This window comes from Oppia nitens, unplaced genomic scaffold (assembly GCF_028296485.1).
Source record: "Oppia nitens isolate AA-2021 unplaced genomic scaffold, nextdenovo-longstitch-racon4-pilon3 scaffold20_pilon_pilon_pilon, whole genome shotgun sequence".
NCBI classification, from domain to species: Eukaryota; Metazoa; Arthropoda; class Arachnida; order Sarcoptiformes; family Oppiidae; genus Oppia; species Oppia nitens.
Genome location: NW_026533200.1, coordinates 1460768 through 1475000, shown reverse-complemented (window position 1 = coordinate 1475000; position 14233 = coordinate 1460768). Strand labels below are relative to the sequence as shown.

Below are 14233 nucleotides of genomic sequence, written 5' to 3'. Positions count from 1 at the left end.
AATAATTGATTAAATATAAGTATACATCAGTACATAAAATATAACAACCCTGCACTGCCCGGAACTGCTGACCAATGCTATGCAAGTTTATGCATAGCAAAGGCCTGCCAGTCCAGGCAGAGCTTTAGCTACTGTTAGAGTTAACTGTTTAAAGTCTAAACTCTATAGCTCTTGAGCTGACCAGTTTAAGTCTTAGCTCAACACTTGAGTGACTTTACAATGAGAAGTACCTCAGTATTTATATGCTTTTGAATCAATAGGTCTTATTGTTTGCAGACGACACTAATGAGTGTCGTGTGCACACAAGCCTTACTCTACAATATATAAGTTCCCCTCACTTAGACATTACTATATAAATTCCCATTAATAACAAAGACATTACATTTAACTACTTAATATTCCCATTAATATTCCCTAATATTCCCTAATATTCCCGTTTGACTACAACCCTATTTATAATAGTGTAACAATTTTAGACGGGATAATTCCCGGGTTTACTCGGGTAATTATCCCTTAATAATATAAGTTTAACTTTTTAATCACGTGACTCCTGGGTTGTCCCGTTGGGATTAAAAACAGGAATTACGTTTATAACTCTATTGTATGTGGTGTCGGTACCCATCGATAGATGGCAGTACCGGCGCCACAATACATATACATCATTACCTGACAGTAATTATACAATATTAATAATAATAACAAATTAATAATAATAACAAATATAATAATAATAATTATAATAATCAAAATAACAATAAGTATTGAAAAACAGTATTTACCTTATAATTAAATAACAGTATTAATAGTATCCTTTAATTGATATTCAGTATTAATTACAGTCAGTATTATCACAACACCAGTCACTACTCACAACACTATTATTATTACAACAGTATTACACTACACAATATAAATATCACTATTATAATTGTAAAACAATAGTATTAAATATAATTAGTATTAATTACAATGTATTATAAATGTATTAAAATGCCGTAAACCTATATGTATCATAAACAGTATTTTTAAGTACAAATTACATGTACAGTATTAATTTTATATTTAATAACAAACCTTATCAGTATTTTTATAATTTAAAAATAATTTGCATAATAAGCAAAAAAAAGATATATATTAGTATTAGTAATATAAGGCATTTCCCCTCACTTTAAAACGTTTCTGTCCTCAGAAACAACCATCCCCTCGCGTTGTCAGCTGATGTTTCCTTTGATTGTTATCATCTTTAAGACCGCATTGACTAATCCTTTATTGTTGATCTTATTGTTGTTGACTTTTCCTTTTTGATATTTCCTATTTCGTTCTTGATCCTATGCTTTTCATATGTCTCTTTTTTATCCAATCAGTCATTGAATGCTAAGGCGTCCCCCAGTATATCAATAACGACCATTTATATTGTTTTTACTTGTCCTTTTCCTTATAGTTAATAGTTATCTTTTCTTTATTTATTTGATTACATTTAGTAATAAGTCTTTATTTTCGTTATGTTATTTCCTTTAACATCAAGAATGTCGACTATTCTATCTTTGTTAACATTTCATTGTCAATCCTGACATCCCTGTACGGCTCAATACAATTAATTCTTGTTTAATTTTAAAGTTTTCATTGTATTCTCTGTAAAAGCTTTTCATTATCATCATTCAGCTGTTTTCATTATAATATTTGTATATTGTTTTATTTTAAAATATTTTTAACTTTGTTAACCTTTCATTGTCAATCCTATCATCACTGTACGGCTCAATACAGTTAATTCTCGTTTATCTTTAAATTATTTTATTCTTCGTACAGCATTTTTGAGTATGTTTTCATAATAAAATTTGTTAATAGTTTTATTTTAAAATATGGTTTCAATAACAGAGTGATCAGTTCTGTCTATTGAAACTACGAGCCCTTCCTTAACCGTTTGCAAACACATGCTCAGTCATGAGCATAACCTGTATAACGTGATTCGTTAATGCGATAACGAAACATACAGAAGGCCTTATCCCAGACGGAAGTCAATCAAACCGTCTATATCTTAAGTGTAATGGAGTCTATTTAGTTTTTGTTGAGCTCAAAGCAATTTAAAGTCCATGACTTTTTCTTCCAAATCCCAAGTCCATTCATCCGATATGATTAAAACTTTTCTTATTTAAACTGTCGTTTCCATAATTTAGTATTTGAATTGCTTACTGTGTTTAAATTGTCTATTTAGTTATAATTTTGTTTTCATTTGGGTCCCAATTTAATAAATTTGAATAAGTTTTAAGTGTGATTAATTATTTTATAATTGCTTTCAACGACATTCAAATAACAATGAACTTGCTTCAGTAAAATCTATCCCTGATTTTACTCAATGTCCCCGACATTACCAGTGGCCACTAAAATAAGTTTATCGTGCTATTCAATTTTAATTAACTTAAAAGACACAATATAAACTTGACGTACAATGACGTAATTTGCTTTGACTCCATTCACAACTTTTCCTTGAGATTAATCCATAATCTCCATTGGTACCAATTACTCAGCTGATGCCATCAACCATATACATACATCACTCTTTATTATGTAGTATCTGAACATTTTTCAGTAAAATTTAATTAATCGTTTTTAGAAATCCATCCTTTATTTTAATTTATTTCTTCAAGTGGTCCAATCAGCTATCTTTATATTGCAATATTTATCCCTCCAGATGCGGAGTATCTTATTTAATTTTCCTTTTAATCGATTATTTTCTTGAAAATTATCAGCATGTGTTTTTATCTTCTATCACTTATCTACTGACTGCTGTCGACTATACTTGTGTACATCTGTGATGTCTGTGAATTTACAAACTGTAAATTATTTATCTCTCTATTGTCCAATTTTAATTCTAATGATTGTGTATATTCTAGTATTTTGTAACTATTTTGTAATTTATTAATTTATTTACTACATTATTATTTTAGTTTATTGAATTTTTCGTTGACTATTTTCTATCATCCGTTGTGTCTGATAATTATTTTAGTTTTTCCACAGTTAATTTTATTTGATTTCTTTGTCTATTTTTTTATTCATTGATTCTAGAACATCACTATACATAATGACTGCTACATTTCCCTCAGTCTTTTTTTAATTGTTTATTGTTGACTATTTTACAACACCTTTCGACAGTAGTTCCCATTGACGTCATTGGTTCTAATCTTTCTGTTGATATTTCATTTCAGTTAACCATTAATGAAAACCTCTATATTCTGTATCCAGTTTTGTATATTTCTTTTTGACTTTTTCGTCACTTTTTAATTTTAATGAATTAATTTTTTTACACTTTTCTATTTACCAGTCCATTAATTACTTTTTCCGGTGATCTCTTGTCATCCTTTTAGTTGTCGACCACTTTTATAAATTATATTTATCCATTGACTTTCTGATTTTTTTTTACTTTCATTTACTTCCATTGTCTTTTCAGTAATATTACATTTTTCAATATTTTTCAATAATTGTTTTGTGTCTATTTAATTTTGAACATAGATTACATATGTCGATTTTCAATCTATTGTTAGTCGATCAGTCGTGTTTTTCTGTCTTCTGTTTCATCTTTTGACCTCTAGTGTATCTTTTCTATATGTCGACAGATTGTTTACTTTTTTATTCCCTTTTTTCCAGTTAATATCACTTGATTAACACCTTATTAATAACGTCTTTCGACCATAGTTGTCTTTATTAACATTACATTTCCATGTTTTTTGTCATTTGTCAATTTATCATTTAATATGTCCATTTATTGTCCATCTGACTTATCTTTGGTTGTAACTCAGTGATTATGATTGATTTCTCTTTTCACTGGAATTAATTGATTCCTGTATTCATTCGTTATTATAGATCGATTGTGAATTGTGAATATTTCACATAATAGTCTTTTCCATTGTCTTCGCAATCTTTAATCAAATGTTATCATTAACGCTTGATGTCTTTTTACTTGTTTATTAAATTGATACTATTTTATCAATTATTATTTCAATTGTAACTTTTTATCTTTTATTATCTTCATTTACCACTATTGTCACTTTATTTATTTGTCACTGATCATTTAGTTTTGAATACTTTTGTCAATTTTGATTTGCTATTGATTATCTTCTATTATATCCATAAATTTTAAAATACATTTTGTAGACCTTATTCATTCTTTTTTTTTATAGTTTAATAATCATTATCTTTAATTTTCATCACCAGCTACTTTTTATTTCGATTTCATGATGTACTGAACTCAATAAATACAATCTCAATAAACGCTTTTAGATATTGTATATTATTATTAGTTTTAAGAAATTTTAATTAGTATTTAATTTAACAGTCTAACAATTTTGATTTATTTTAAATGTCGATTAATATGAGACAATTTATTTAATTGCGTAAAACATTTATTATTAAATTTTTAAATTTATATTTAAATCATAAAAAAATCTAATTTTAATTAATCAAATAAGTATAGATAATTAATTAATTTTAAATTGAAGTCTTTGATGACGATTACCCGCTTCTTCACGCGCTTGTTTTAGTGTCATCATTGTAAACTATGGTAGTTCACATGAAATCAAAAATGTTCTTTGCAAATTATTAAAATTGATTTTGTCATTTTCATGAGTTCAGTAAAAAAAAAATAATTTATCTTCTTATTGGTGAGCTAGATGTTAAACCAATACATTTAAAGTAGATTATCATTTCGATAGACTTGAATATTCCTTCAAGTAGTTGTCTGTGAATTTGTATTATACAGTTCTGACAAAATTATGTAATCCGTTGTGACGACCATTTTGTGTTCGGCTGCTAAACTATTGTCAGAGACCAATACACATGCTTATTCTGTTTGTTTGAAGACATCACCAGTAATTTCTATATCGTACACTTTAATACGTAACACTTTTTTATATTCCACTTGTAATAATAATATTGGTCTCAATGTAAAGATTGATTTTCTATTACTTGCTGTGTTATGTTTTGACAATTCATCTAATGCGATTTTTTCGGAAACTCATCCGATACCTGTTGCGTAGCGTACACTCATTAAATTGTTAAATTATGTAAAATTTTATTTTTGATAGCATTCATTAAAAATTGTAATAATTTTTCCAGCTGTGTATGTGTGAGTATAGATTTGCTGTCTATTTAATTTCTTGTAATAAACAATTGTGTTACCCTTAGCTGCTTATTTTAAACAGTTTTTAATAATTTATTAAAAAGTGAGTTATTTTCTGTTGCAATTTGTAGTTTATAGGTCGTTGTGATTCATTAATAAATGCTGCTATTTGTCCAAAGCTAAGTCCAATAAAAAGCTTTCGGTATGTACTAACAGAACATCTGAATCTGTTATATGCGTTATATGTAGAACCAAATGGTCCACTGAAATTAAATTCACTGTTTTGTCCAATAAATATATTGTCGGTTAATTGTCCATAATGTTTTATTCATTACGTGCCATTCATTTGGCACTTCATTTACATCCGGGTTATTTACGAATCCAATGTTCACTGATTTGGTTTTATCTGCAACTCCTGTGTCCACTACTTCCGTATTCTCTTCTAATAATGAGAATTCTATTACATCATCTGCATTTGTAGTATCATTTTCGTCATCCGCATTTGGATTATAGTCGTCGTTTTTACTTTGTAATCATTTCCATTATTAGTGCATATTTTATTTATCTCAATATTATTTGAAACAGCAGTGTTTCCGCTATCAGTACGGAACGATTTGATTTTTATTTCGAGAAGTTGACGGTTCACAATAAGGTAGGTTTACTGAATTATTAGTTGAATTATTATTAAACCGCCACAATTTTTGGCATTATTTGTACGTTGATTGTTACCGTATGAGTCCATATAAGATTATAGTTATGTTATTTGTTGATAAATGTTTGTGGTCACAAAACATTTCCGTTTAAAAATATAACCTAACAAGTAGTGTCCGTCTCAATCACTTTTTTTTTATTTCAAATTCATATTCTTATTCATCCAGTTTAACAGGTTAGAAGATATTCAAGTGTTTCTACCGACGGTTAAATCGACACACCGTCACAAAAATTTTAGTTATTAATCGTCATAATTTTATTGCGTTAAACGCGTCTCTAAATAATATAGCCATAGTTCATATGCTAGTTCTATAAAATGATGTAAACACACATCTATTTTCTCTGATGTATTTATCCGTTATCATCTGTTGTGTTCATTTGTTGTCTTCATCTGTTGTCTTCATCTGTTGTCTTCATCTGTTGTCTTCATCTGTTGTCTTCATCTGTTGTAAGGTTTTGAGTTCCAGTTTAAGAACTCAGTTAGGTGTTGACTTGTTTAAGTCAATCACAGCGATCATTACATGTCATTCGCAGCCCTCAGCTAATTTAAGCCAAGGCTCTCATTCCTTCCATGTAAGGTGAGAAGAGCAGAGGATTAGTGTCAGCTTTTAAACCGACATCCTCTGTTGACAAAAGCACTGTACAACCATTCCCTCGGTGTGTACAGGCCTATGATCATTTTTGGACCTTTAAGTCCTATTTATGAAGAGTGACTTTAGTTTAAAAGTCTACTCATCAATGTGTTGTAAAGTTTAGTCTAATAATGTCACCACTCTTTCAGTAAAAGTGAGCACCGACTCGTTTAAGTCGATTGCTACCGATTTTAGACGAATTCGTAATCCTCGACGCTGCCACCAAATGTGTTGTGTTGCCGTCTTTTCTGTCCACTATATGCGCTGTTAGTCCCGGACCATAGTAGACACACACAACCCGAGATCCGTCCGCTGATAGATCTCGCCAATGATCGCTTGTTGAAAGTCTTAGTAATCCTTAATATCACAGTTAACACAATGAAGTAATCCGAATAATGGTACATACATTATAATAATTAAAAGTATTGTTTATTAATAATTGATTAAATATAAGTATACATCAGTACATAAAATATAACAACCCTGCACTGCCCGGAACTGCTGACCAATGCTATGCAAGTTTATGCATAGCAAAGGCCTGCCAGTCCAGGCAGAGCTTTAGCTACTGTTAGAGTTAACTGTTTAAAGTCTAAACTCTATAGCTCTTGAGCTGACCAGTTTAAGTCTTAGCTCAACACTTGAGTGACTTTACAATGAGAAGTACCTCAGTATTTATATGCTTTTGAATCAATAGGTCTTATTGTTTGCAGACGACACTAATGAGTGTCGTGTGCACACAAGCCTTACTCTACAATATATAAGTTCCCCTCACTTAGACATTACTATATAAATTCCCATTAATAACAAAGACATTACATTTAACTACTTAATATTCCCATTAATATTCCCTAATATTCCCTAATATTCCCGTTTGACTACAACCCTATTTATAATAGTGTAACAATTTTAGACGGGATAATTCCCGGGTTTACTCGGGTAATTATCCCTTAATAATATAAGTTTAACTTTTTAATCACGTGACTCCTGGGTTGTCCCGTTGGGATTAAAAACAGGAATTACGTTTATAACTCTATTGTATGTGGTGTCGGTACCCATCGATAGATGGCAGTACCGGCGCCACAATACATATACATCATTACCTGACAGTAATTATACAATATTAATAATAATAACAAATTAATAATAATAACAAATATAATAATAATAATTATAATAATCAAAATAACAATAAGTATTGAAAAACAGTATTTACCTTATAATTAAATAACAGTATTAATAGTATCCTTTAATTGATATTCAGTATTAATTACAGTCAGTATTATCACAACACCAGTCACTACTCACAACACTATTATTATTACAACAGTATTACACTACACAATATAAATATCACTATTATAATTGTAAAACAATAGTATTAAATATAATTAGTATTAATTACAATGTATTATAAATGTATTAAAATGCCGTAAACCTATATGTATCATAAACAGTATTTTTAAGTACAAATTACATGTACAGTATTAATTTTATATTTAATAACAAACCTTATCAGTATTTTTATAATTTAAAAATAATTTGCATAATAAGCAAAAAAAAGATATATATTAGTATTAGTAATATAAGGCAATATATATATATATATATATATATATTTATACTGTTTATATACATATACTGTATAAATACATATATAGTTTATATACATATACAGTATAAATACATATACAGTATAAATACATATACAGTATCAATACATATACAGTATCAATACATATACAGTATCAATACATATACAGTATATAATTTATATATTTATATATATATATATATATATATATATATATATACTGTATATATACGTATATATATACTGTCGATATTTATATATACTGTATATGCCTGTATATGCCTGTATATGCCTGTATATGCCTGTATATAGCTGTGTTGTTAATTATATATATATATATATATAGTGATGTATCGATTGCAAAATGCGCAATTGCATTGGTCGGAAATTGCGTGAAATTGCCGCAATTGCAAAAAGCTCGATTGCGAAAATCGCAATTGTAACATAGAACAATTTATAATTTTTTAAAAATTAACAAAATTAAAATGGTAAAGCAATATGAATAAAAACATAAATTTAATTATTTTATCATAAAATGTTGCCATCTAAAAGCCATGTAAAAATAATAATAAAATTAGTAAATTATCTTAATATATAGTAAATAAAAATTTTTAACGTTGACAAAGTTAATTTTTATACATTCCCTCATGCGCGCAATTTCAAGCAATTTCACGCAATTTTCCGCAATATCAAGCAATCGAAAAATTGAATTGCGAAAAAATTACCAACACTATATATATAAGTTATATATATTGTATTTATAACTCTATGCATACCTGACTGTTATGTTTGTAATAATTGTCGACTTCTTTGAACAATTTTTCCTGAACTTCGGGATTCTTGGCCAACAAATATGAGGCTATGGATAATGCATTGGTAGTTGTCTCGTAGCCGCCACTCAAAAATACTAAACATTGCGATACTAGTTCAGCAATGGATAACTGTCCATAATTTTCATGATTGTCAGCTAAGCCATCAGTAATATCTATATTATCATCGGTTGTCGTAACCGATATCGAGTCCAACATAAACTGCAAAAAGTCGACCCGTTTTTCGGTAATATTATAACCAGTTTTTAGCTCCTGTTGTTGTTGTTGTTGTTGTCGACGACGGTCTTCAATGATCTTAACGGTAAAGTCAGAGAAAATTTTGGTCGCTTTTGGATCGAAAATTGTCAATTTCAACCACTTGGCCACCGATGGCGCCAAAAATATGGTCAACAGTCGTAGATTGAGATCTTGCGATACAAATTTCTGTATATTACGGATGATAGGGTTGTCCTCATCGAACACGGCGTCCACTTTAGTACCGAAAGCAACCTGAATGATGACTTCCATACTGTAGGCGCCGTACAATTGTTTCATATCCGTCTCAACCGGTGATAGTGATGACGACCCGTCGGTAGTATTGGCGGCGGCGCCGGCGGCGGACACTGTCCGTAGCTTTTTGTCCATTGTTTGCAGACATTCGCCAATCAATGGCATCATTCGCTTGAGTTTTCCGGTTGTAAATGTCGTCGACATTAGTGATCGGACTCTTTTCCATTGGTCTCCCCGAAGATTGCCCACTATATTGTCGACCAATGGATCGTAACCGGTATAAAATGACTGGACATTTTTTTTTTTAAAAAAAATAAAAAAAAAATTAATATAAATTAAGAAAAAAGTATACAAAAAATACAACTATATATATATATACTGTATATTATTTTAGTAAACTATAATTAATTATTTATTATTAATATTTAATAATTTTCTATTTAAAAAAAATTTTTTTTTAATAAAAACTAATTGACTATTAATTAAATTTATTTTTATTATATATAAATTCAATAAATCTATTGTTGTTTTCATTCATAATCTGATCACTAAATTATAATAGTTTTTTGTTTATATAAAAATAACAATAATTATTAATATCATTTGATTTAAAAAAATTATTGTTTAAATAAAATAAATATAAATTAATAAAAAAAAGTATTGAATACTACTAAATATATATATATATATTGTTTTAGTAAATTGTAATTAATTATGTATTATTAATATTTAGTTATTATCTATTTTTTTAAAAAAAAAATGTTTAATAAAAAAATTTGACTATAAATTAATTTTTGTAGTTATATATAAAATCAATAAAATTGTCAGTTGATTTTAGTCATATTGTAAAATGACTCGGTATAAAACAGCTAAAATCATACTTTTGCCGCCATTTTTTTTGAAAAAATAAAATAATAATTTTGATCTATTATATCTTATTTTAGATTTTAAAAAACAATTCTAAACGTTTTTCTAAATTTTTTTTTTTAACTTTGGCCGCCATTTTCTCGCAATGTTCCCGAAAAGATATCAAAAATTTTAATGCAGATTTCTTATGCTTGTTTTTGATGCTTTATTCAAATCTATAGTTTAAAATTTTTTTTTTTTTAAATTCTTTACTTTGGCCGCCATTTTCTCGCAATGTTCCCGAAAAGATATTAAAAAAATTTTGATGAAACTTTTACAATACATTATTAGTAGTCCTCTAACCGAATCTGAAGTTAGAATTTCAAAAATTTGCAAAAAAAATATGCTACAGACAGACAGACAGACACACACACACAAAAGGCTCGTATAGATTTCAGAAAACAAAACTTTTTTAAAGTTTTTGTTTTGTTGAAAATAAATTAAAATATAAGTATAATAATACCTCTCTGTTTACAAAACTATGAAAATCTTTGACCAAAACGTCGCGAATCAATACGGGATCCGACAGATAGAGTACCGGACGGTTCAGCTCATAGACACCGAAACATTTGCCGTACCGACGGTACAGATCCTGTTCCCATTCGTGTCCGTGTCTAGTCATACGAGTCCATAGACCTACCGATGCTGTCGGGACGTCCTGTTTCTCCCAATAATCACATTTTGATAGAATATATCTTTAATCCAAAAAAAAATAAATAAATAGAAAATTAGTTTTAAAAAAACTAAAATATTAATTATAAATAATTTTATTAAATACTAATTAAAAAATATTTTACTAACTAATAGCTAATTAGCTAATAATTGCTAATAAATAACTAATAATTGATAATAATTAAAATTAAATGTTTGTTTTTTTTAATTATTTTTAATAATATTTAAAAAAAAAATAATTAAATAATCAATGAATTTATTAAAAACTAATATTATAAATATTATACTTAACTAATAATTAGCTAATAATTGCTACTAAATAAATAATAATTTTTATTTTCCTATTAAATAAGTAATTATATATATATAGAAAATATCTTTATTTATTTTTTTTTGAAAGAAAATAATAAAACAATTAATTTATATATAAAAAAAAATACTCATTTTCATAATTAATTAATTAATTAATATTTGAATACTGAAAGTTTAAAATAATAACTATATTTAATAACTGTTAATAAATTATAAATAATAATTATGTACAATATTAAATTTTGAATGTATAATATTGTATATTTCAATATAAATAATTATTATTAATATTTATTTATAAATTTTGATCAATTTTAACTGCTTTTTATTTTAGTAGAGTTTTTAATATAATAGATAAAATGTTTAAAAAAAAAGTATAATAATAATAAAATTTAATTATTACATATTTAATATAATTTGATTTAAACTAAATTTAAACTACTATAAAATTAAATTAGTTTATATAATATTTATATAATTAAAAAATAACAATAAATTTGTATTATTATTATTTTATTATTATTATTATTATTACCTGTAAATTGCATACAAACTTAATAATAAAATAGCAGTCAATCTAATTAGTGGATGCGATACTAATAGATATAATAATTGTAACATATTTTTTGTGTTGGTTTTCAAAATGAAAAAATAATATATTATTTAAAATTTAATTATTATAAATTAAATAAATTTTCAAATTAAAACAAATTGTTAATATTAAAGATGTTAATATTAAATATTATTTTTTAGTTTTCAATCAGTTTAACTTTACTTTAATGAACTAACTTTTAATATAATATTTAACTTTAAATACAAAAATTAAGCTAACTAAATTTAATTAACAATAAACTTTTTTTTTGTTTATTTTGACATTCAAATAAAAAAAACATTAAAATTGATTAGAAAAATATTGTAAGGGAAGTGGGGGTTACCACGGGTATATTTTATACGTGAACAATAGGTTAGTGTTCACAACCCGTGATGTAAACCCTACTATTGCTTATAGACTAAGCTCTTACGTTGCTATCTGTGTGTGGCTTAAGGAGCGAGCGGATCTCCTATCACTGGTTGTGTACAAAGCTATATGTGTTGATTTGTGTAGTATTTAGTCGACCGACTGTCTTAGTTTATGCTGTTCCTTGCATAAACTATCCGGATAATACTACCGTACGGATATCCAACTGATTGGTACAAAGTCTAGTTTAAGGTCTGTTTGGTAAACATGTTATCCTACTGGTCTCCAACAAGTACCATTGGCATGAGTACATAAAACCCGATTTCCAGTTATCGATGACATTGACCTTGTATATGTGACGACCTTGGACAAGTGACCTTGACCTTGGACATGTGACGATCTTGGACAAGTGACCTTAACCTTGGACAAGTGACCCTGATCTTGGACATGTGACCTCTGACCTCTGACCTTCGACCTCTGACCTTGGTCAGTGGACCAGGTGGTCAGTGTAACAGTTGACCAATGTGTCTTGTGACTCATTACTATATCTGAGTTAACCTATCATAGCGCTTACTTTTGCATAGCCTATAATAGGTTACTCAATAATAAGGTTTACTCAACATCATCACCTGTCAACACTAGTTTTGGTCGGACCGGTCAGATCCTACCGTGTAGCGGACAGAGTACCGGAGTTCCCTTCTATATAGTATTCGCTTACGTAATACGTGGACGACTTCCATAGGCGCGGCGTTCGATTGCTGTCCTTTATGTTAACTGTATTCTATAGGAAACCATATGTGATCTATAATGCCATCCATGACGTAATCCATGGTGTATTTCCATGACTCAATCGATGATGTTATCCATGATGTAATCTTTCTTGTGGTCAGCTTTCATCAGTATAACATCGATAATGTAATCCATGACGCAATCCAAGACCACCAGCCGCGACGAGTAAGTAATACACACAAAGTAATATGCAAATACTTTTATTTCATCTTATTAACAGTTATACATTGTAGCACTCCAAGAGAACTCCGAAGAGATCTCCGAAAAGAACTGAGAACTGATAACTCAGAAGAGAACCGATTTTGATGTCCGAGTGACACCACTATTTATACTAAAGTGTACGTGAGAAATAATCAGGTCGTATTGAGTCAGCTTTAATGTCTGGGCGTAAACTATTCATTTTTCTGTATAACATTTCAATACATTATTTTAACTGTGAAATACAAAATAAAAATAAAATAAAACTTTGCTTAAAAATAGGAGTTTACTATTCACTTTTCTCTATAACATTTCAACGCATTTTTAAAATTGAATTTTAGAGTTTAGTATTAAGCAAACCTTGGTTTGCAAATATAATTATTTAAATAAAAATAAAACTAAGCGTTGTGTTAAATTCACTTTAGTAAATTTAAACACAAACAAAAAATCACTTTTGTATTGAAATAATTATAGCTTTAAAACATTAAATCAGTATATCATTGCAATGGCACTGACTACCTATAACAATATAAATGATTTTTAATATAGTGTTAAAATGTTACATAGTTTTATCGATGAAAACTAAAATAGTAATAATAATAATAATAATAATAATAATAATAATAATAATAATAATTTATTATAAATTGACGTAAACATGATAATTATTTTTTTTCTACAATATATTTATATACATTAAGGTATTTATGGGTTTAATGTAATGTAATAGTAATGACAAAAATAATTGTAAATAATATGACAACAATTTTTGGTTGACAACAAAAAAAACACATTAAAATTAATGTCTAAATTATAATATAAATTATTTTAAAAATATTTAAGTGAATTGCAGTCATATTTTTCTAATAAAAGTATTAAAATATTTTTTTTTTAAATACTAATATCAGATAATTTAATAATATTTAGTTTAATCCAATAGTTTTAATTTTACTATAAATTAAAAAAAAATACTAATTAACATTATTATTAATAATTTGTTATCTAGATAATTTTACTACAAATACTACTACT

The 14233-nt window shown here is 27.5% G+C and overlaps 1 protein-coding gene across 1 annotated transcript in view; it reads right to left on the bottom strand.

Moving 5' to 3' along the window:
- LOC128953164 (cytochrome P450 3A24-like) overlaps positions 1 to 12754 on the bottom strand; it is a 14348-nt gene extending 1594 nt beyond the window's left edge. The window contains exons 1-3 of the mRNA XM_054298639.1: positions 12494 to 12754; positions 10736 to 10930; positions 8829 to 9654 (exon numbers count right to left, since the gene is read on the bottom strand). Coding sequence (XP_054154614.1) covers positions 8829 to 9654; positions 10736 to 10930; positions 12494 to 12754 — 1282 coding nt within the window. The remainder of the gene's footprint in view (positions 1 to 8828; positions 9655 to 10735; positions 10931 to 12493) is intronic.
- Positions 12755 to 14233: the final 1479 nt, after the last annotated feature.